At 33.1% G+C, this 24,439-nt stretch overlaps 3 protein-coding genes across 13 annotated transcripts; 2 read left to right on the top strand and 1 right to left on the bottom strand.

Moving 5' to 3' along the window:
- The first annotated feature begins 694 nt into the window (after positions 1–694).
- On the top strand, positions 695–9,036 carry LOC140969077 (uncharacterized). 11 transcript variants are annotated; one of them, XR_012173878.1, is made up of 8 exons: positions 695–813; positions 922–1,052; positions 2,072–2,244; positions 3,486–3,637; positions 4,125–7,275; positions 7,385–7,947; positions 8,555–8,621; positions 8,756–9,036. XR_012173878.1 is itself a non-coding variant. In XM_073430292.1 (7 exons), exons 4-6 carry the CDS (start codon positions 2,175–2,177, stop codon positions 7,227–7,229), a joined length of 3,327 nt encoding a protein of 1,108 aa, XP_073286393.1. In that variant the 5' UTR covers positions 695–813; positions 922–1,052; positions 1,528–1,582; positions 2,072–2,174; the 3' UTR covers positions 7,230–7,275; positions 7,385–9,036. The 11 variants fall into 11 exon arrangements, 3 of the variants coding, with proteins under 3 accessions (XP_073286393.1, XP_073286392.1, XP_073286395.1); XR_012173877.1 differs by having other exon boundaries at positions 8,547–8,621; XR_012173879.1 differs by lacking the exon at positions 8,555–8,621.
- A 1,655-nt stretch (positions 9,037–10,691) lies between these two features.
- Positions 10,692–12,687, top strand: LOC140969062 (universal stress protein PHOS32). Its single transcript, XM_073430277.1, has 4 exons — positions 10,692–11,029; positions 11,315–11,424; positions 11,556–11,674; positions 12,414–12,687. Exons 1-4 carry the CDS (start codon positions 10,855–10,857, stop codon positions 12,502–12,504), a joined length of 495 nt encoding a protein of 164 aa, XP_073286378.1. The 5' UTR covers positions 10,692–10,854; the 3' UTR covers positions 12,505–12,687.
- A 1,826-nt stretch (positions 12,688–14,513) lies between these two features.
- On the bottom strand, positions 14,514–15,756 carry LOC140969063 (probable glutathione S-transferase). Its single transcript, XM_073430278.1, has 2 exons — positions 15,346–15,756; positions 14,514–15,025 (listed from the first exon to the last, which is right to left on the bottom strand). The coding sequence occupies exons 1-2, from the start codon at positions 15,655–15,657 to the stop codon at positions 14,678–14,680; spliced, it is 660 nt and encodes a 219-aa protein (XP_073286379.1). The 5' UTR covers positions 15,658–15,756; the 3' UTR covers positions 14,514–14,677.
- Positions 15,757–24,439: the final 8,683 nt, after the last annotated feature.

Below are 24,439 nucleotides of genomic sequence, written 5' to 3'. Positions count from 1 at the left end.
ATATTTTAATATAAACACATAATAACAAAATCTCCCTCATATATATGATTTAAATTTGAAAGTCTAATTGTAAAAAAATAAAATATATTTACTAAATCAAAAAAAAATTTGTTTAGAAAATAAAAAATATTCAAAATAAATATTAAATTATGAAAATTTATGATATAAATATATAATAAATATTTTTTCAGACATACAATATATAAAAATATAGACAATATTTATTAATTATATTTTTTTAAAAAAATTAAAATTTTCGGGTCAACTCGGGTCCATCGGGTTGCCCCGAACCCAACCCAACCCGATCATTTTTTCGGGCAGCTATCGGGTTCAACCCGATCTGACCCGAACCCGAAAACCCCAAACCCAAACCTGATTTTTTTGGGTTGAATTTTGTCGGGTTGGTGGATCGTGTCTAATTTTGACATCTCTGGGTGGACTCAACTATCTGTTTATTAAAAAATATCTAGTGGTGTAATATAATACAAATTAATTAATAAATATATAAAAAAATTTTAATAAATACTCACGAGTTTAAATTTAGCTAAAAAAAATTATCAAATATGTTCGATTTTTAAATATGAATCAAATGTTTTTGTGACACAAATGAATTTATTTTATTCATATCCTAAATTATCGACACCAGTTGAAATTTGATGTTCTGTTTAATGTTTATTTTATATATATTATTATATTTACGGACTAAATGTTATTATCACACACAACACTCCACCTTATCTTTAGCTTCGCTAACCATTCTCCTTGCGCTTCTCAGCCTGGTGAATCGCTGATTATCGAAGGGGTGATATAATCGTATGTATCTCCTTTCGCTCCTCAATCTCTTTATTTTTTTCTCTCCTCGATGTCTTGGAAGTTGATGTGAATGAGAATGAATGGGCTATGGGCTGGCTGCATTCACAGGTATCTATCGGGCGGGGTGGGATTCAAGGCATTACAGCCGCTCACTTCCGACTTTGGCAGTTTCTGGTGTGTTCGCGGTTGTTATAGTAATCTCTGTTGGTCTCGAAAAGCTTCTCCATAAACCTGGAACGGTTTGCAACTTACCTTGTTTTTGTTTCTATTTTTTTATTTGATTAATATTTTTCAGTATGTTATTCTTTTGGGTTTGCCAAATCTTTTCGTTGTTTCGTTTGGGGACATGAATGTTTGGTTACCTCATTCTCTGTTCAAAGTTAAATTACAGTTTTTCCTCGGTTTTTTAGGTGTTTATTTTATTATCTTGGTTTTTCAATGGAATATGACTACATGGTATCATCGATTCTTTGTATTCGTACACCGTTTTAGACTCTCGCTATAAATTTTGATATGAAAGTAGCCCAAAATACCCGTCCCATGTAACTTTTCCTTTGGGAATGGCCCTTTCTGGTATTTTTCAAGTTATTATCTTTAGCATTGTGTCAAAGAATCCATATTTTTGTGATTCAAATATAATTAATCTTGTTGCAACATCATTCAAAGAACTTTTTTTATTTTCTGGATTTTTTGTATGTTTTGTGTAATATGTAGCTCGATTTCGGAGTTAGCAAGAGATAAGGCTCTCGCTCTACTTTGTCCAGACGCAGTTAGTTTTTGACCATTAGTCTGATATTGGCTCGAATTTTTGTGGGTTTCTTATTTCAAGACATATAATCAGTTGGTGAACATTTATTTTGCTACTAAGAATTGCTTTGGATCCACCCTGTTATATGCTCCCACTTATGGATTTGTTGTAATTTTATTTTTAAAAAATTGTTGTTCTGTGTTGTTACACAACTCTGGTTCAAATATACTCAAATTAAGGTTCAAATAACTTGAATTTGCCCCATTTTTAGATATAGTTCGATTATGCTTACACCAAGTTTTGAAAAACTCGAACTGAACTCAATCTTGAGCTAAAATAGTTGTATTTTCAAACTTTAAATCAAATTAGAATATTACATATTTTTGGAGGTTGAACTTAAAACCAATATTTTTATATTATTCGGTTCATTACACTTTGAGTATGTTTATATGTATGTGTGTAGTTTTTTTTCCTTATTTTTTAACTAATTGTGTATTTGGATGTTGAAAGGCATGAGTTTAAAAGAAACGTGACAAACCAAGCACACCTTTCTAATCCGATCTCATCCTACACTACTGAAAGTAGTATATCTCTGTAAAAGCTTGATAAAGACATGGCAATGGCTCCAATTGCAGCTTCAGTGGCTCAATTTCCCTCTTCGTTTGCGTCTTCCTTCTCTTCAAGTAAGCTATTTCCCCATCCCCCCCCCCTCTCTCTCTCTCTCTCTCTTTGTTGTTGGCTTGATATGTTTTCTGTAGAAAGATTTTTTGGGGTGATTGTATCCGTTATGCTAAGCCTGGATGCTGATTCTGTTTGAGATTATGCAAACAAACTATTTGGCTATGAGGGTTCTTCATAAACTTGCTTTAGCTAATAATTTGGGTTTTGATTGCCTAATGTACCCTAAATGTAATATAAAGATCGATTTTTTTTAGCTGTGAGAGTGTTTCCACTGACCGCTATTTTTAGAATTTATATTATATGTGCGGCAATTAGTCGTGGAAAATGGGAAATTAAATGAAATTGTGTAAATTGTTAAACTTTGGTACCAGAATTCCTTTTAACTCTGGCGCGTCAGTTGAAAAGTCTGTATTTTGCAAGAGACACTTGTTTGCTATTAGGAAAATGTTTCTTTAGGTTGCTTTTGGATAAAACGATTTGCATCTCAGAAGAGTATCTGTAGCTGTGACGTCAAATTATTGAGTTTAGGAGGATATGGGATCCATATTGAATGAAACACATGTTTAAAATGTAGTAAATGATTTGAAACATATAATGGAAAAGGAATCTAAATGCATAAGATGGATTTAAATCTTATGCATCCGAAGTGAAATAATTAATGCTTCTTTTGAATGATTGTGTTTTGCTTTTCGACTATTGGCTTGAGAAAATAAGAAACCATGGGAGACAGATTCCAAAAAATGCCAAAGAATCAGGTAAATGACGGTTTAGAGTATGTTTTGTTTTTTAAGACATGGCTGCTGCTTATTTATTTATTATCCCCAGTAGGCTGGGATAAATGAATCTCTATCCCAGCTGTGTTTGTGGGACTTGGGGTTTATGATATTTAGCACTAGTAGTATTATAAATTCAGCAAGGGTCCTAATGGTCTTTAACGCGCAATGTTCTTCAACTTGGGTACCTTATTGTAAGTATGTTGAAGGGTTAAATTTTGGGCTTATCGTGTCATTGATACCTCAAATATTACAACCGAATAGAATTTAAATTTAAAGAGTAATAGCAGCTTATGAAGCACGAAAGGGGACACACAGTTTGTATATGTTTAAATGATAGACAAGGAGAGCGAAAGGTGTTATGTAAATGTGCAAAATATATACATTAAGGAAATTATAGCCTATAAACTCAATGTGCGTTTTGTTTTTCTGACATCGACATGGTATTTTCCATTATCTTTTGTTTCAAGGTAAGTTCTATCACAATGCAAGCCATGTTGGTGGACAAAATTTGCCATTACCCAGAAGCCTAAGTGGAATGGTTAAGAAATCTCTCAGAATGCATTCATTATTTGGTGGAAAGAAGGATAACGATGATAACAGTGACAATATTTCGTCCAAGGTACTCGTAGAAAATTCTGTCTTTAGATAAATAAGGGCTTGCTTGGTTTTGTTTTCAGAATTTATTGGGAAGAGTTTTGTGAGAATATCCCGGGGAAATGTTTTGGGTGAATAAATTGTGTGTTTGGTTTGTTTAATGAAATAATAATATTAATGTATGTGTCAAAATCACGTTTGAAATTATTTAAAAATTTAAGAATAGTATATTTAGCGTTAGAATATAATATAATAATAGAATATCTTTTGAAATTGACGAAAAATTAAGTTAAAGAATTCGATTGTGGAATGAAACCTAAAAATAAGGTAAATGTGATTTTGAAAAAGAAAAGAAAAGTTAAAAAATAGTGTTTGTTTTCGTTTTGGGGGGATAAGTAGTATTTCCTGAAAACCAAAATCAAGCAAGGTCTAAAGTCTTTGCACAATGACTTATTGTATTATATTTAGTTGAGACCATCCATGAAGAATCATGCCTTTCGTTGCAAATGAAGGGAAAAATCAGTAAAGACATGTCTTCGGAGGAATTAATTGGGATATTGAAGTCAACTCAAGACTTGGATCAGGCTTTTTTTCTTTTTAAAACTGTTGCAGAACTTCCTTGTGTTATACACACTACAGAAACATGCAACTATATGCTCGAGCATTTCAGGGTGCATGGAAGGATAACGAATATGGTTGTTGTGTTTGATATAATGCAAAAGCAAATTATTTACCGGAACTCAGATACTTACTTGATCATATTTAAGGGTCTAAGCATAAGAGGAGGCATCAGGCAGGCACCGTTTGGGCTTGAAAGAATGAGAAAAGCAGGGTTCAGAATGAATGCATATTCTTACAATGGATTGATACATTTGCTTCTTCAAGAAGGGTTTTGTAGGGAGGCGTTAATAATTTATAGAAGAATGATATCAGAAGAATTAAAGCCGAGTCTTAAGACTTATTCTGCACTAATGGTAGCCTGTGGTAAGAGAAAGGATACTGAAACAGTCATGGAATTGCTAGAAGAGATGGAGAATTTGGGATTGAGGCCAAATGTTTATACTTTTACCATCTGCATTCGAGTTCTTGGACGAGCTGGAAAAATTGATGAGGCTTATCATATATTGAAGAGGATGGATGATGAGGGATGTGCACCTGATGCTGTCACTTATACTGTTCTCGTTGATGCACTTTGTAATGTAGGCAAACTTGACATTGCCAGAGAAGTGTTTAAGAAGATGAAATGTGGTAGCCATAAGCCAGACCGAGTTACTTATATCACTATGTTGGACAAGTTTGGTGACTCTGGAGATTTGGATGCTGTTAGAGAAATTTGGGCCCTGATGGAGGATGACGGTTATAAAGCAGATGTAGTTACTTTTACTGTACTGATTGGTGTGCTATGCAAAGTTGGGAAAGTCAATGAAGCATTTCAAGTAGTAGATGAGATGAAAGAAAAAGTGATATTACCAAATCTTCATACTTACAACACGTTGATTAGTGGGCTTTTGAGATTAAACAGGTTAGATGAAGCATTACAACTATGTGAAAATATGGAATTGTCTGGCATTAAACTAAATGCATATACATACATCCTGTTCATCGACTACTATGGGAAGCTTGGAGAAGCTGATAATGCTATTGAAACTTTTGAGAAAATGAAAGCTCGTGGCATTGCTCCCAGTGTTGTTGCCTGCAATGTATCTCTTTACAGCCTCGCCGAAGTTGGTAGGCTAAGAGAGGCAAAAATGATATTTGATGGAATCAAACATAGTGGACTTGTGCCAGATTCAATCTCCTATAATGTGATGATGAAATGCTATAGCAATTCCGGGAAAATTGATGAAGCTGTTCGATTACTTTCTGAGATGATAGACAGTGGTTGTCAGCCTGATGTGATTATTATCAACTCTTTGATAGACACACTTTACAAGGCTGATCGGTCTAGTGAGGCATGGGAGATGTTTTGCAAAATGCAGGACTTGAAGCTTGTTCCAACAGTTGTGACATACAACACACTGTTGGCTGGATTTGGGAAGGAGGGCAAAGTTCAAGAAAGCTTCAAATTATTTAAGAGCATGATGGACTGTGGATGTCCTCCAAATACGATTACTTTCAACACTTTTTTGGACTGTCTCTGTAAGAATTATGAGGTTGATTTGGCTGTGAAGAAGCTTTATGAAATGACTGAAATGGGTTGTCTCCCGGACCTTTTTACATACAACACGATCATCTATGGGTTAGCAAAGGATAATAGGATTACTGAAGCCTTTTGGTTTTACCATCAGATGAGAAAAACAATGTATCCTGATTATGTAACTCTGTATACTCTCCTCCCGGGTGTTGTAAAAGCTGGCATGGTAGAGAATGCTTTCAAAGTTGCCGAGGATTTTTTTTATCGTAGTAGGAATAATTTGTCGAACAGTTTCTTTTGGGAAAATCTGATGGATGGAATTTTGAACGAAGCCAAGTTAGATCATGCTATTTCTTTCACCGAAAGATTAGTTTCTGTAGGCCTTTGCAAAAATGGCTCAATAATGGTACCTGTTTTTAGAGTTTTGTCCAAGAAAAAGAAATCTCTTGATGCTCATAGGTTATTCGAGAAATTTAAGAAATGTTTTGGGATTCAACCAACTGTGAAAGCATATTATCATTTGATCGAGGGGCTTCTTGATATCCATCTAACACAACTGGCATGGGATGTTTATGAAGAGATGAAGAATTCTGGCTGTGTCGCTGACGTCTCCACCTACAATTTGTTACTCGATTATCTTGGGAAGTCTGGGAAGGTGGGTGCACTTTTCAATTTGTACCATGAGATGCTTCATAGAAAAATTGAACCTAACACCATAACTTATAACATACTGATTTATGGTCTAGTCAAGTCCAGCAGCTTAGAGAAAGCCATAGATCTATACTATGAACTTATAAGTGGAGGCTTTTCTCCCACTCCTTGTACATATGGTCCTCTTATAAACGGTTTTTTGAAACTCAAGAGACTAGATGAGGCAAAGAATTTGTTCGAAGAGATGATCGAATATGGATGCAAACCTAATTGTGCTATCTACAATATCCTAATAAATGGATTTGGGAAAATAGGTGACATTGAATCTGCTCGTGGTTTTTTTTATAGAATGGTTAGGGAAGGGATTAGACCAGATTTGAAGTCCTACACCATTCTTGTTGACTGCTTTTGCTTGCTTGGAAGAGTCAATGAAGCCATGTACTACTTTGAGGAAATAAAGCTGGCTGGCCTGGATCCAGATTTGTTTTGTTACAATCTTATGATCAATGGCCTTGGTAAATCAGGGAAAAACGAGGAAGCTATGTCTCTTCTTTGTGAGATGAGAAACAAGGGGATGACCCCTAACCTTTATACCTTCAACTCCTTGATAATTAATCTTGGAATTGCTGGGATGATAGAGGAAGCAGGAAATATGTACAAAGAACTCCAAGTTACTGGTCTTAAACCTGACGTGTTTACATACAATGCTCTAATACGAGCTTACAGCAAGTCAGGTCACCCTGATCGTGCATATGAAATGTACGAGGAGATGGTGGTTGGGGGATGTAGTCCAAATCCCGGGACATTTGCTCAGCTTCCAAATCATAGTTAAATTCTTAACTCAAGTTTTAGTTATGATCGACACCAGATAGATACAGGTATCGTTTCCTCTTTTAACATCTTCTCATAGCGATTTTTTTTTCTTTTTGTATTTCTTTCAGTTAAAAAATTTAGGAGCGATCTCTTTCATCCAAACTTTTCTTTCAGTGAGAAAGGGCCCGGAATCAACCTGGTTTGGAGTAGGAACATACATTTGATGCATACAAAATGGCTAAAAAGTGAAGCATTTTTGCTGTGATTATGTCTCTGGTAACGTGGAGTTCAGGCAAGCCTGACGATGGTGTGCTGACAGAGATTAAGTACATTCATTAAATAATTGTCTTTGTACTTGTATAGATTTTTTATTGTAAAAAATATTCTTGAAATGTCATTATTGCAAACAAAAGAAGATGTCTTATAGTGCCTTCAACCACAAAAACAGACCCTCACAAGCCACACCACTTGCCATATTTAGGGGGTTTTATTTTACTTTATCACATTCAAAGATTAAAGAATAATCTTTCGAATTCTTTTCGAGATTGTGGACTTTTTACATCTCTTTTGTTGGAGTCTCTTGATATTTTTTGCCTGTTTTTGGATGGTTTTGATGTGTTGAGGAAGATGATGAATAGAGATTCTGTTCGTTTTGACCAATCCCATGGGATTAATGATGAAAAAAGGCCAAATTTAAGTATCAAACACTTGGAGGAGAATTCTTGGAACTTAATAAGGTTGGTGTTTTTTTGTTTCGTTTTTCTTGATTGACGCAGCAAGAAAAATTTTGTTACGTAAATTAGTTGCTTTTTGGGTTCTTTAAATTTTATTTGAAACATTTATTTTTTCTATAGAAGTTAACTTGGTTGAATAACTTGAATCCTTTTGAATACTTGGTGCATTTTGAATACTGGGATTAGTTGTTTGGAACTCCATAAAAGTGGAAATCTAAATCGAACCTACTTACTAGTGGGCTATAGTTTTCTGAATTTGATCCATGTCCTTTGACTCAAATATATTTTTTATTACACTTCTTGATAACTCAATTAATACCTATGAGCTAGCAAGATAATGATACCCAACTTTAGCTGTTTTTGGGTAATTCTTTCAATAGTCAGTATTCCTTTTGTTTATTTGCATCTAATTTTTATCGAGTTTCTTGCGATGAAGTTGTCATTTGCATGTATTTGGCATATTTTGTTTATATTTCTTATATGTAGGTTTAATGTTGACCATTCAACTTGCCATTTCCTGTTGATACAGCTCTAATAGAAAGTTTATGCTCTATAAAAATTGGCTGGATTCTTTAGAAACTTGCAGAATTTATATGTGACAGTAAAACAGGCTCAGATGGTCGTCAAAGTTGAGGCGGTGAAAATGCAAAAAGGAACTTGCTGCACATGTGACCATGGTTTATGTTCTACACTTTCTTGGATTTTCAATTTTGTGTTTCGATGTATTGTACATAGGAATATTCTTGTCCTACTTTTCGGGGCTGAATTTGATGGTTACTGCGAAGGCTAACTAAAGAAGGTTCTTGCTCAGTTTGTTTCGTGAAATCTTTTACGAGCAACCCTTTCTGGGAACCAACAACCAGTACGCATCCAAAGAACCGAGCTGCCATTGAATGTGAAGCTTGTCACATGTTCTTCAAGTAATGCTTACTGGCTTAATTGGGTAGGGCTCCATTGCCCGTCGTTTATATTGTAAATGGCGACAAATTAAGGATCTGAGCATGACACATATTTGCTTGACTTTTGTGTTTTCAGCTACTTGAAACTCCAATTTGATAGTCAGACACATAATCATCATGCTTTGGATCTCTTTAACTAAACTTCTGTGAAGTATCTTCAACTAATTTAGTTGGATTAACTAAAGTGGATTGCATCGTTTTGGTTAATTGGATACGATTTTCTTGTCGAAATATCTAGAAATTTTAGTAGAAACAAATATGTCATATTTTCACGTTGCAAGTTTTATTTTTCATTTTTGTCTATGCAATATCGAGTTTTTTTAATGGAAAAAAAAGAAGCAATCTTAGTCTTATAAGTTAGCATTTTATTTAGGCAATTTGTGTTTTTTTAAATAATTTTTCATGTGAATTCATTAAATTTAACTAATATTATTTATTTCGCATTGTTGTTCTCTTGCATGATTTATGTGATAAGAATGAATATATATTAAAATCCATGTAACAAAAAAAAGAAACAACAAATTTTTTAGTTCACATTTTAAGATATTGGATATCTTTTTGTTTTGTTTTTTTTCCATTTTTTGACTTAGTAGATTTTAATGAACGTAATATAGACTTTATTCTCGCATCAAGAGTCGTGTAGAAGAGTGTCGATGTCAATTAAGCAATATTCAACGAGTTTAGTGGCTTCTGAGGGAAAAAAAGATCAAAAAAATATAAATTATTGGATGAAAACCAAAGTTTAAAAAATTATATGATTAAAATCCAAAAAATATCAACTTATATGACTAAAATTATATTTTTCCTTTTGAATGCTAATTAGTTTTTCGATTATTATTATTATGTCTTTCAATGAGTTTCTTGAGAGATGATCTCATTGATTTATATTGGCGAAACAGGTCGATCAGGTCCAAATGTGGAATGTAAATACTATTTTTGACATAAAAAATAACATTTTTCATGAGTTAAATAGAAATTTATCTCACAAAATTGATATGTAACACGATTTTATAAGAATTTTTGTGTACTTCTTTCATAGAGTCTAATAATCCACACATGTACGGTTTCTAAAACTTTCTTTAATGAGAGAATAAAAAAAGATTGAACACAAATATTAGGAACCCAATTTTCAAAGTTCAAGCCGTGGCTTACAAATCTCAGATAGAGCCATTCCTATTTTTCTTATAATATTGTGGGGTTATAATAATATAATCTTTACTTTGAATAAAATAATTTAAAAAAGCAATTTCATGGTTGGATGATAATGAACGAATGAATAGACATAGGAAGCACGTGGAAGCTCTCACTTTCTATAATGTATTGTGATCAAATTCCTTTTTCGTGTCCAAAGATTAAGTTTTTCTTTATATCATATAATTATGTCTTTTTGTAAGAAGATTTTACGGATTTATCTTCGTGAGACGGTCGATTTATTTCATATATTTTTTCATGAGTCGAGTTAGATATGAGATCCGTCTCAGACAATATTTCAAGATTATCTTTATGAGTTATCGTAATCAACACCATAGTTAATATAACTTTGAAGCGGGCATAAAAACTGTTGTTTCATTCAGCATATTATCTTAAAATATAATTTAATCAGCAATATTTAAATTTAAATGGTAGAATTATTTTGGAATCAAACGTGAATATTTGATTGTACGGCACGTTATCATACTTGTACGCAGGGATGACAAACCATATACACGAAACGGGCACAACGTGGGTGACCCGACCCATTTCACCATTCGTACTGATGCTACACGCGTAAGCGTTACGTCAATGACAAACATTCAGAAGAAGAAGGAAGGGAATACATTCACACACACTCCTCGAAACAGAATCAAATCTGCTTTCAGCTTCAACACGCAACAGCCTTTGTATTTCTCCTGCTGCAATTGCACATTGGCGTGAATAATCCATCGTTATTGTTTACGTATTTCGGGAAAATATGGTGAAAGACAGGAAAGTTGGGGTGGCGATGGACTTCTCCAAGAGCAGCAAAGCTGCACTGCAGTGGGCCATCGACAATTTAGCTGACAAAGGCGACAGTTTCTATATAGTCCATATCAAATCCCAGTCCATCGAAGAGTCGCGCGATCGATTGTGGTTTAAATCCGGTTCTCGTACGAATTTTTCTCGATTCATTTTTTTTACGATTTTGTTTGCGGATTTACTAGTGTTTTTCATGTGTGGTTTGTGAAGCATGATCCATACACTTTTTGATTGTTTGATAAAACGGGAGGTTATGGCGAAATCTGGATTCAAAGTGGTTTCATGATTTCATATATCTTAAATCAGTCAATATAGATTACAAGTTACAATGATGGAGCACAATTTGTCAAACAATTCCATTTCATTGTTGGCAACGACAGGGCCTTGATTTTGAAGTTTGAATATTGAATTTGTAGCTCTGATTCCACTGTCCGAGTTTCGCGAACCTACGATCATGAAGAAATACGATGTTCCGATCGATATTGAAGTTCTCGACATGCTCGACACTGCAGCCAGGCAGAAAGAGGTTTATTTTTCTTTTTATTTTCTTCGTCAAATTTTTATTTCATTGTGTGGAATTTTTTAGCCATATTTGTTTGATTAAATCAATGTGTTAATCTATGCGTATAATCACAGTTTCATTTGAATTTTTATTAGATAAACATTATTACAAAACTGTACTGGGGAGATGCGAGAGAGAAGATTTGCGAAGCTGTTGAAGATTTGAAGCTGGATTCTTTGGTCATGGGAAGCAGGGGACTCACCACCATCCAAAGGTAAAATTTTTTTAACATTAAAATTGAAATTTTTACTAAATATTGTTCTCCTCGGTCAAATATGAGCAGAAAATATGTTATGAAAAAAATAATGTTTATTTTTTAAAACTATAAAAGTTGGAATCACATTAGATCACCACAGGCCAATTTCCCGGATCCACCTGATTCAAGGTCATTTTTTGAGAATAGGTGCAAAGAAATCGAATTGGTTTGTCCATTTTCGACTTGGATGGAGAATATCGGTTGATTTGTGTTTGAAATTATCTTTTTCAAGCCGAACTTGAATTCAAACATTTGCTCATAATTAGTTTTGAACCAAATGAATCATGTTCGAATTTCGAACTATTAATCTTTTTGAACTCGAACTAATATTTCTGAATGATACTTTGATACAAATAAATTTAACTGGATGCAGTGAACAAATTTCCTAGGATACCAAGGGCTTATTTTTTTGGGGTTTTGGACGGAAGAATATAAAATAAATATTGAAGGGAATGAAATATATCTTTGGTGTCAGTCATTTTGGAAAACTAAATTGTTACTGTAGCCATAAGATTATGCCAGAAATTGTTAGATAAAATTATTTTTAGATTTAGAATTTTATATTTTGAATTTGGAGATTTTATAATATAATAAAATAAAAGAGTGTTGCAAAATAACGAAAATTTTAATCAAAACACTTATTATATGTGATTTCAAGAATTGATTTTGTTTTCTTTACGTTTTCAATGTAATATAGGATAATACTAGGAAGCGTGACTAATTACGTGATGGGAAATGCATCATGCCCTGTTACAATCGTGAAGGATCCAGACTTCCACAAGAACTGAGTCGGTAAATTATGTCTGAAAAACTAATGTTATTTTATTTTAATAAATATTTGGTATTTGGGGCATGAAAATACTGTGCATGACTTTTTACGAAAGCCTATGGTACACCGTGTTTGTAGTAATATTTAATTAAATTTTGCATCTGGTGGTTTGGATTTCTATCAGTTTTAAACCATTTTTTCCCGTACTAAGAAACTCATATATTTTAATAATCTCACATTATAAATAATACAAGAAAAAAAATGTACTGTTAACATGTCACACATGGATTGAATAGAGTCCTGAGAGTTGCATATATGGATTTGGACAATCCTCTCGCATTGAGTTTTTGAGGTTCAGATAGGTCAAAGTCTCAATCTTACATGATATCATAGCTCAGACACACTGCGTCCATAGCTGTATCTTTGTAAACTTCACGCTACAGATGTTTATTTATGGGCGTACGTAAAGGGTGTGTTCATCTGTTGGATAAAATCCCTTAGAGTTGCATATATAGACTTGGACAATCTATCTTTTTTAACAAGTTTTTGAGATGAGTTTGGTTCAAATCTCAATCTTTTTAACACTTAGCCTCAGAAAAAACAGTCAAACAGTAGCCAAAGCCCCACTTCGCTCCAACAATCTTTGTTTCCTCCCACTAAACAAATAATGAACTTGGATCTTCATTTAGCAGCACTGCTACCCAGGAACATGAACTTGTATATCTCAATCAATCTATCCTGATCGGGCCGATTGTCCTTGACGAAGCTATAATTGACGTACTCGTCGACCCACTTGCATAAATTTGGTAACTTTTCCTTCGTTATGAGCTCGAGTCCCACCACTTCTGAGATGAGCCTATACCAACAGGCACTGAAATCGGCTGCAATATCAACAAACCCGATGGATTCTTGGTCAAGAAAGACTATAAAATATAACAGCCTTGTTGAATTTTTATTTTTATTTTTATTTTCATGCAATGGGGTGGGGAAATCTATCTACCTAGACCAACACAAGGAAGACTAATTCACTACCATTTGGATCTACCAAAGAATGCTCGACACCTTAGCTTGTTGATTTTTCGTTAAAGCTGAGGTATGGCATGAGCTCAGCAAGGTGAAATAGGAGTCGTTTTCTTTGATTTCTTGACTTTTGACTCAAAAAGTTAGGAAGACAAGATCGCACGATATTAAATTTTGTGGAGGAGCCATGTAATTCTACAACTGTGCTCTTCCTAAATATGTATATCTATACTGCACTCACTCTTTTAGAAAGATGCTCGTTATTTTCGCTCATCTTCGTATCTAGAAGATTAGAAGCAGTCAAATGTTGGATGGCTGGTTAGATTGATTTACCAAGTTTATATCGTCTCTCTTATAAGTATTTTAGCTTTATGTGTTGGATTTCAACATAGGCTTAGGAGTTCTTTCTTTTCCAATTGGCTTGAATAATTAAGCTCGAAGTAATTAAACATATTTTAAGCTAAATCTGAAAGCAAATGGTCGTTGTGAGGCAAGGTCTCTCGATTTTAGAAATATATAATATATCAATAATCTAGAGTGTTATAGACGTGTGTGCGATTGCGTCAAGTTTCGAGAATAACATAATTTTGAAAAGTAAGCAGCGTCATAAAATTACTTTGAATTCACGAACATTTTCATATCACTTAAGGGCTTGTTTGGTTTTAGCGGTATTAAACATTCGGGTTGTTCATATTTATATGGGTCGAATAACGGGTCGTATTTTGTGATACGGATATCTTATTTGGGTCATCCATGAAAATGTATTACTTTTTATGCAAAGAGTATTATTTTTTATTGTGAATATCTGTAAGGTTGACCCGTCTCACAGATAAAAGTTCGTGAGACCGTCTCACAAAAGACCTACTCTATTTATTTTTTATTAATTTTGAGGACATGAGTGCCCAAATCCAGTGAAGATTAGAGACTTAATTTTTTAAAAGATTGAAATAACTTTTTACTACACACGTTTAAAATCATACAAATTACGAAGACACCGAACTCATGTAATGACGGAAAAAGCTCTCAAATACGAAAAGAGAGCGCATTGTTACCCTTTATTGACGCACCAAGTTTCAAAGAATTGATTTCCACTTAACATTAGCCAAAACCCAAAATCTTTTTCCCCAACAAATATTTGTTTCCTCCCATTACAAGAAAAACAAACTGGGTCTTCATTTAGCAGCACTGCCCAGAAAGATGGCCTTGAAAATCTGAGTCAATGTACCCTGATCGGGCAGATTTTCCTTAACGAAGCTATAATTGACGAACTCGTCAATCCATTTACATAAATTCGGTAACTTGTCCTTCGTTATGATCTCGAGTCCCACCACTTCTGAGATTATCCCACACCAATAGGCACCACAACTGACCGCAATATCAACAAATCCAATGGTGTCTCCCCCAAAGAATTTCTTGCCCTTTACTTCATCGTCCAGAAATTTCAAAACCTCAATAGCTTCTTCCTTGGCCTTCTCTCGCTCCTCCCCTGCAGTCCAAGCCTTCATCATTGCAGGAAGACACTGACATAAAGCAAATCAAACTTAATTTCATCAAATGAAGTAAAGATGATTTTAAATCTCATATAACAATGAAGTCCTGTATGATCTAAAGAACAATTTGAGACCGAATGTCTATTTTTTTTAATTAAAATGTTCCATACATGATGCTCAGAATATCCCTAAAATGTTGGCGTATTGTTACTATCAAATATAGTTTTTGTTTTCATACTACAGATGATTGATGCTACAAAAAATCACATAGTGATTAATGGCATCACCGGGAACTCAAAAACAACGATGAGATGAAATCATAAAACTCAAAAGGTCGCAATATATTGTACCGTTTCATCGAAGTATTTAGCCCAGAAACGGGCCACAGCTCTGTCATAAGGTTGTTTCGGCAACACTGATGGACCATTTTCCCAAGTTTCCTCAATATACTGAATGATCACCAAAGACTCGGCTATAGCATTGCCATTGTGCAAAAACACCGGAACCTTTTTGTGTACTGGATTGTATTGAAGAAGCAGAGGGGACTTATTGGTCATATCTTCCTGTACATATTCATATTCTATTCCTTTCATTTTGAGTACCATTTCAACTCTCCAGGCCATTGAGCTTCCCCATGCACCAATCAACTTCACTTCTCCCATTATAGCTTCTCCAATTCTGCTGTGAATATTATGTGTGCGTGTCTCTGTGAGGAGCTTTACTTACAGATGGGAATGGACTTGGTTATAGACGAGGAAAAACCCAATAAAATTCCACAATCAACCTTAAAATTCCATAAGGTTGATTTTCTTACTAAAGCTGAGGCATGCCATGAGCTCAGCCAAGAGGTTGACTTTGACTAACATTATTTTCTGGAAACTTTGACTCGAACATTTAGGTGAGGCTAGCATTGTCTAAATTATTTTTACTTATGGAGGTACGTAGGATGAGGAATAATTGGTTTACATAAAAGATAAATAATAGCTAATGGATTAAATCTTTAGGTTTTTTTACTTCTAAAAGCTAAAATTGTGTAAAATTATCTTCTATTTTTTTTCATAATCTTGACGAGTATATTTTGAATTTTCCGAGTGTTTTCAATTTTATTCGACCCATAGAAGAATATCAAGTAGGAGACGTCTCAAAATCTGAATGGAAATTAAATAAGAAAAACACATGTTAACATTTAAAATAATAACAGACAACAAAAAAAAATCAAAAGCAAATCATATTCTTAAAACACGATCGTTATAAATGGCGATATCATAATGGGAAAAAATTAGAGGTAGTAATTAACTTATCGTCAATGAACTGATTCAACTTTAATTATCAAATTAAATTATTATCGTGAATGTTTAACTATTGCCTATTCTTGTCAAATGAAATAAATTTTTGAAGCTAGTATTTTGTTCAATTTTGGATTTTGGTCCACTAATTTTTTAAAATTTTTTGGTAGACTTCAATTGCTGACAGCATATATTTGTTTAAACCAAAAATTTTCGATACCATATCAGTAATTTTTAATGTTATATATGTCAGTATTTTCCGCTTACACATCTGCAATTGGACAAAAAATGTCGGAAATTAACAATTCATATACTAAAACCAAAATTTGAAAATCTAAAAATATCAAACTTAAAATTGAACAAGTTAATTGATTTTTTAAAAAAAACTATTTTCTCGGAAAGCATGCATTAGGCACAATGAAAAGAACTATAGCAAGTAGAGAATCTCAAGCCTATAATTATAAATGAGTCAGCTAAAATGAACATTTTGCGGGTTGAGAAAAACACAATTGCTAAAAGTCTTGAGATTATATATGATCGTTGCTACATTAAAACTCGGTTCTTTATGATCAACAGAACAAGTACATAATACTTGGTCCCTATGCCAAATTCCCCGGACTTTGTCCCGAGTTTGAACACTCACTGCAGTGAAGCAGAGCCGTACCTGTGTCCGAGTTTGAGCTCTCACTGCAGTGAACTGTGAAGTTCTATTTTAGTTTTGGGTAAATTATCATTTCTTGATTTTCCAATTATTGATAAATGTTTGTTTGATATTGCTTGTAAATAACCTAATCGACTGTTACATTATTGTTTATTACTTTTGAGCCGGGTTTGGTAAACTACGTGTCAAAAAAACCAATCATCATATGACTAGATCGACTAAAAATAATATTCGGTTTCAAATGTAATTCAATGTGTAATTTCAGATGAAAACTGAATCCAATAGAAATTCATTCCATTATTTTTATTTGCTTGGAAATAATTGACCAGTCTTATTATTATTATTTGAAATCAATTGGCATGTATTATTTAGGATGCAGAACAAAAATAGTCTCTGATGTGCAACTAGACAGGCATGCCGATAAGATAGTGGGGGCAAATGGTAACGAGGCACCAAAGTACAATAATTTCTTACTCGAGGACAATAATTTCATACACTCGATTATGAGGCACTCTTTTTTTGGTAGTTTGAGACGATTATGAGGCACTCTTTTTTCGCTCAATCTCAAATGCATATAATTGTCAACAACAGAGATACGAACGAAAATCAATCAAGAATGAAAGTGCGCGAGAGATTTACTTGGTTCGGTCGAGCCCTTTGAACCTTGCCGTAGAAGATGAAGAAGAAAGAATGAATCGTGTATTCTTGTGTACCAGCACTTCTTCTGTTTCATACCACGCTGTTATCCCAACTTTTTTTAGTAGCCTTTGGTCTTTGGCGTTCTTATCAATTGTGGCCATCAACTGAAAAACTTTCACACCATCAAATATAAAATGATCAAAGAAATCAATAATATTGTGAGATCAAGACATAATTTGTAAAATCAATAATTAGAACAGTTTGTGTCATGAAGACAGTTCATTCTGTCTGTCTGTATAAATTATCCTTTTATTTCATCGAACAGTTTGATATATAATCATCAAATAGTCCCCATTTCATAATGACCAATCCACCAAATCTGAAAAAGCTCAATTCAAAGATAAGAAAGAGATGGGACACACCATTCATACAAAGGTTAATTTATTAATTTTTTATATATATTGTCACCCACAAATTAAATGGCATAGATTTATAATATTTGAATAGATTAATATTCGACTTAAAATATGTTTAGAGTTCGCGACTCGAGTTCTATTGGGTTTGGCCCAAAAAGCTTGTAATATTACAGTGTACATGGCATAACTTTATTTATACGAACTTTTTATTGTTTGTTTTTCACGCATATTTATGCATAATAAGAAATTAGGGTTTGTGTGAACCGACAATCTTTCCTTGTACCAAATTTTCCAATACGGTCAATCTGCTCCGATCCTGATCTGCTATAGTTTCTTAATTTCCATCTTGAAGGTTTCTGTTGCATAATCTTGAAATTACTGTGTCAAATTATTCAAATATTACGTAATAAATGTCCAAAACTAACGAGTGAAACTTAAAATTTATAAAAAAAAATCTCACAAAACTGCAAGAGTTAATTCCTTGCATTGTGTCTTAAATGAAAGATGTTATTACGTCTATAAATATAATATATTGTTAAAAAGATAAATTCGTGTGTGTGTTCGATTTATATAACCAATAAAAGAGACTTGAAATCCTTGCAAAGTCCTAATAATGATAAGGTAAATGTTATATCACATGAATATGAAGTCTAAAATCCAAAATAGAGTAGGAGTTGGATATAGACTTGACACAATTGTGGTTACCTACGCAAATCCATGCTATTCCAATAAAAGCATTCACATTTGACGTAACTAAGGAATAGAAAGTTACCTCAAGGTGTAATTGAGTTGGTAGGATATGTGTATACTTTATCAAGAAATCTTGTGATTGAATTTTCATGTATCGGTCTTCTCAGTTGAGCGTGCTAAACACACTTGTCCAGTGTAATTTATCTGATCAACGTTGTTTGCATGTTATTGTGTTGACACGTTAGTTTATCCAGAACATACCAAAAGACAGCGACTAAGATTCCGTTGATTTAAAAAAAACAAGAATAGAAAGATTTGTTGCATTATCATTAATGTCATAATACCACTAAGATCAAGAAATTTCATTTAAAAAAAAAATTTGTAATAAAAATTACAATCTTTTGAATGTATAATATATCACATATGTGGGTTTATGTATTATATCTTTGAATTCTCAAATAAAATATTTGATTAAAAGTCGTTATTTTGTGAAAATCAATAGAATAGTCAGATTCCAGTCGTATAATTTTATATTGGCTCTTAGACAAAAATTTCTTTCTCAGTTGTGAGATCGGCGTCAGCAATCTCATTGATTGAGTCTCATCGGACGAAGGTATAAATGACATAGTTGACTAGGGAATCGCCCTGTCTTCGAGAGTGAGCAGTAAAACCGATTTGCTTCTTTTGAATCGAGTAGGGATTATGATTTTGGGCCCTATCAGTCGGATGGGACAAGTATATTCACATAGTGAGAGCATGTAATTGAATAATTATCCTTTCAATGACGAACACAAAATCATTTCACGATTTCTCTCTCAGCATTATGCTCTTGAAAATCCAATATGTAATAATCTCCTAGTTGATTGCTTGCGCTTATATTATGAACCATGGAATATTTAATTATATAATGAGACAGATTATGATATATTTTAATGTCACTAGCTGCTTCTAGTGAGTGTTGGGGTGTGCAGTAAGAATTAAGAACAGACGGATAACATTAATCCAAGCATGTTGAAATTAAATATACATGTGTGTGTGTGTGTCATAATCAGTTGACAATATTTGCGTGAAATTTATGTGCTAAGGTTGGTAATATAACAATAGAGGTAAGAGAATTACTAAAATCATCGTGTGGATATATTTTAAATTTTGGTCTTTTAAATAGTCAAAGTTTGTTTTCGATGTCATAAGTTCACATCGTATGTATACTGCATTAAGACCAAATATGTTCGGTGAAATAGTAATAAAATTCAAAGAAATAGTGAACGCATATTATAATACCAAACTTGAGTAGGTCTCTTATGAGATAATCTCACGAATTTTTATCTGTGAGACGGGTCAACCCTACCGATATTCACAATAAAAAGTAATGCTCTTAACATAAAAAGTAATACTTTTTCATTGATGACCCAAATAAGATATCCGTATCACAAAATACGACACGTGAGACCGTCTTACACAAGTTTTTACCACCAAACTTTGATTAATTGATAAACCTAAATCTAAAAGGGGTGTTTTGTTATTCTGATCTTATAGTTAATCATTATTTTTTTTAAAAAAAAAAAATCAATCTGTATTGNAGAAATATGGACAAATGGGAGTTTAACTCCGAAAGAAGCACTTCATGAAGCCTCCCGGAATTTGATTGATTTATTTATTCCCTTTTTAGATAAGAAAGAAGAAAACATACCTTTAGAGGACAATCAACACATGGTTCCTTTATCCCAATTTACCTTTCACGAGAAATTGGATAAACTCAGAAAAAACAAAAAAAGAATAGCATTGAAATCGATTTTTATTGACCAATCCGAATTCTCTCCCAGGTTCTATAATTGCCTAAAAAGGTCCAATATATATACATTATTGGACCTTTTGAATAACAGTCAAAAAGATCTTATGAAAATTGAGCATTTTAACCTAGAAGATGTAAAAGTTTGTATAGAGATGAAATTCGTTGTCGTTATCTTTTGATACGTATTCGAATATTCGATAAATCTCCAGACTAACATAATATTCTATAAACTACGTTAGACAGGTAAATCGTATATACCAATTTGGTGCGAAAAACGCTTTCGACAAAGTGTTGGTACGAGAAATCAAGTTATTAACTATATGTCAAACGGTCACATACTCCACCAACGCGTACACATTTTTTGACGAAATAAACCTATTTTAACATATGGTGGTCGTCGTTTTTTAAATTTATATAACTTGATATTAGATATTTTTTAAAATGCTATGCTCCATTTGAAAGATAAAAAAAACTAGTGAATTTGAAACGACTCGTGCTACTAAAATATTACTAGAAATTTTTTTTTTTTTAAAATATTTTTCGAAAATTACATTTATTCTCATGCATGCAATAACAGCTGTCAATCACATATTTTAAAATAAAAGTATTCAATTACTGATAAAAATATTGCAGTTAAAAAAATGTCAAATCATCAAACCTTAGACTGTCGTTTAAAATAATTCAAATATACGACATGTAAAGTCCTTTCATCCATCAACATATAAAAACGAAAGTGCATAGAAATATTCATGTTCACTCCTAACTCGTAAACATAATTTGCGGAAAAAATATGGTCATCGGATTAGCGTGCGCACATGATCCAGCCCCGTCGAACAGTCTTCGGCGCCTCCACTCTCTATATCAATATACCCACCTACATCATTCACGTCCAGTGAGTCTAAAGACTCAACACACCTGAACCATAATAGCAAGTATATATACATAACATGCAACCGTGAAAAATATTGTAATTAAAATACATTTCATGATCTCAAAAGCGTAAGCTTAAACATGACATGTCAAAGCATAAACGTGTCCATAACGCATCATATCAACATATACGTGTTCGTTTTCTTTATTTGAATTTCGTTCATTAGTTGTGACTTTTGTATCAGCTCTAGTCGATGGATCCATCTACGTATAACCGGGGTACCCGGCGGCGGAGACATCAGTGACAGTATTACCCATCCACTGAGCCTTTGCCTTACATTTTCGTGTCCGTGTTCGTATTAGTCACAACCAACTTCTTTCATTCAAAACATGTCATCGTATTCATCATTTCTAAAAATCATACATATATGTAAATTTTTTCAAACCAAACATGCAACGTATTTTTCGTATTTCCATAAAAAGTCATATTCGTAATAACATATACATCTAAAACATGCAATTTTAGTGTTCAGGGCGCTGCCAGGACCGCTAACTTGACCCGGTGCAAAATGATTATTTTGTCCCTAGAAACCCTAATTCACCGTTTTACCCTTGGATCTCAAAATTTCGACCCGAAGCCAACCAAACTACTTAAAACACCCCAAAACATATTTATAACCATTTCCTAAACGTAAACTCGAGCCCATGCAATAATTTATATAATTTTTTTTAAAACTTGGACCGGGGTCCCGATTTTATCTGAATCAACCTGAAACTCAACCAAACTTTTCTAAACTTAAATCATGACTCGAACCTACATAACCAGCCCTTAAACCACTTTTCAGACCACCTAAGGCCCTCGATATCCCTTGACCAGCTGGTGGAATTTTCGCACGCAAGAACCACCCAAACCCTACTTGACTCTAGGCGCTAACCCTCGGCCCTAGCCCCAATTAGCCAACAAGACCAGACCCTAGCCAGCCACCCTAGGACCATGACCGAACCCTTAGGACTCCCCCTGGACCAACCCATTGAACCATGCATAGGGTATCCATGGAAACACCCAACGCCAGCGTGGCATGGCTAGATCGAGCTATAGCCATGCGCAAATCCTCATGCTCGACCAGACCGCGATTGGACCACCAGGGATCACAACTCAGTCCTCTCAGAACCTAGCCCCTCGCCAGGACAGTCCCCACGCAATCTCCCCTCTCAGCCAAATCTCGATCGAGGCTTACACTTCCCAACACATAATAGATCGCGGCTGGTCCCTCACAATCCTCTTCCAAACGCTTTTTAAAATATTGTTCGAACATTTAAAAAGTCCTCCGACTTGCTAAAATTTGCGTACGGTTTAAAATATGACCCGACGAGTAAAAATACTTTACCTAGGCCCATTTTTGAAAATCTCACTTATTTACACCATATATTAAATAATTAAAAATAATTATTTAATTAAAATATTTTTTTAACTGTCTCCGGTCTCCGTTTCTCGTTCGAGCACGAAATACTACATAAACCCTTAGTACATGAAATCTTAATAAACCATGAAATGAAACTTATATCTATACAATAATCATGTATTTAATGCTTTAGATTAATTAGATAAATACTTTAGTAAAACACTAGATTGCATACGATCAAGTTATGTAACTCGAATTTTTTATAATTTAGAGAATTCATATTTTTTAAAAGAAAATTGGTGGTGGTAATTTCTAGGAGAGAATGTAGTAGTAGCAGTAATTCTCAAAAAAAAAAAAATTAATTTGAATTAAATTACCACCACAAGATTAGGTGATGAGAGCGATGACGAAGAAGATGGAGACATAGCGTGTGGCGGAAGAATGAGACCCACACATGTAGCATGCGGCGACTCTCGGTGCTTTTCTTACCAACAAATTGCACCACATATAATATATATATTAGTATATCGATCACCAGTTGCGTACTTATATAATATTTTTTATAATTTATTTGAGTTATATTTAAATAAAAATCAAAATATAATTATAAGAAATAATGATAGATCACATTGAAATTTTGATGAATTTGTCCATAATGAAGTGACAAAAATAGATATACATATTTTGGTGTCCTTGACGATTTATATCATGTTCTCAACTTTAATATATATGTTATGTTTTTTATCAATTTTTTTATTTTCGTGTTCATCAATGAGCTGATACTCATCTATTGAATATATTTTAATGTAATATTATTGATAAACACAAAAATGAACACGGTTGATTAATAACATAACAAAACTCTATATATATATATATATCTATAATATTATTATCATCTAAAGAATCTACCATCCAAATGACACCATTTTTTGTTTATCAGATTGTCTTTATACCAATATTTTTTTCTAGAATTATCATTACAACTTATTTTCAATATTATCGCTATCAAATGGTATCATGTCTCTTACTAGTTTCTATCAATTATTATTAAATTAAACATAAATTTAAGCATTTAATAAAATAAAAAATGTAAGCCAACATTTTTTTCTCAAAATTGCAATTGCAACTTATTTTCAATATTACTCTTCTCAAATTACAATATTCTCGCTAATTTCTATCCATTATTATTATATTAAGCATTTGATAAAATTAAAAAAAAATCTTATTTAAATTATGTTTATAGTTTTATACACACAATGTGTGTGCATAGTTTAATAGTAAGAATAATCTTGAAGATATATCTATATATCAGTCATTTTATTGAATATATTGTGAGATTTTGACAAAAAAAAAATTTCTACTTCTTTTTTCAATTTGAATAAAAAAAATTATATCTCATTTGAAATACGAACTAAATTTCATAATTATTATTTTAAATTTGTTTATAGTATGTTTATAAATTGACGTACATTGAATGACCCATGAGTTAATTTTTTTATAAAATTTGTATAAATTATATTAGCGTATTTCACTTGAAAAATGAATTAATATTTTTTATGTCTTCTGAAACTTAGATGAATTGATAATGATGTTAAAAAAAATTATATGTGAATGAATAATGAGATTTGGAAAATTCATGTAACAAGTTGAATTTATTTTTGGTTGTTAAATTTGAAATCTATAT

This window comes from Primulina huaijiensis, unplaced genomic scaffold (assembly GCF_012295235.1).
Source record: "Primulina huaijiensis isolate GDHJ02 unplaced genomic scaffold, ASM1229523v2 scaffold40231, whole genome shotgun sequence".
Classification (NCBI taxonomy): domain Eukaryota; kingdom Viridiplantae; phylum Streptophyta; class Magnoliopsida; order Lamiales; family Gesneriaceae; genus Primulina; species Primulina huaijiensis.
This window is presented reverse-complemented; position numbering and strand designations above follow the sequence as displayed.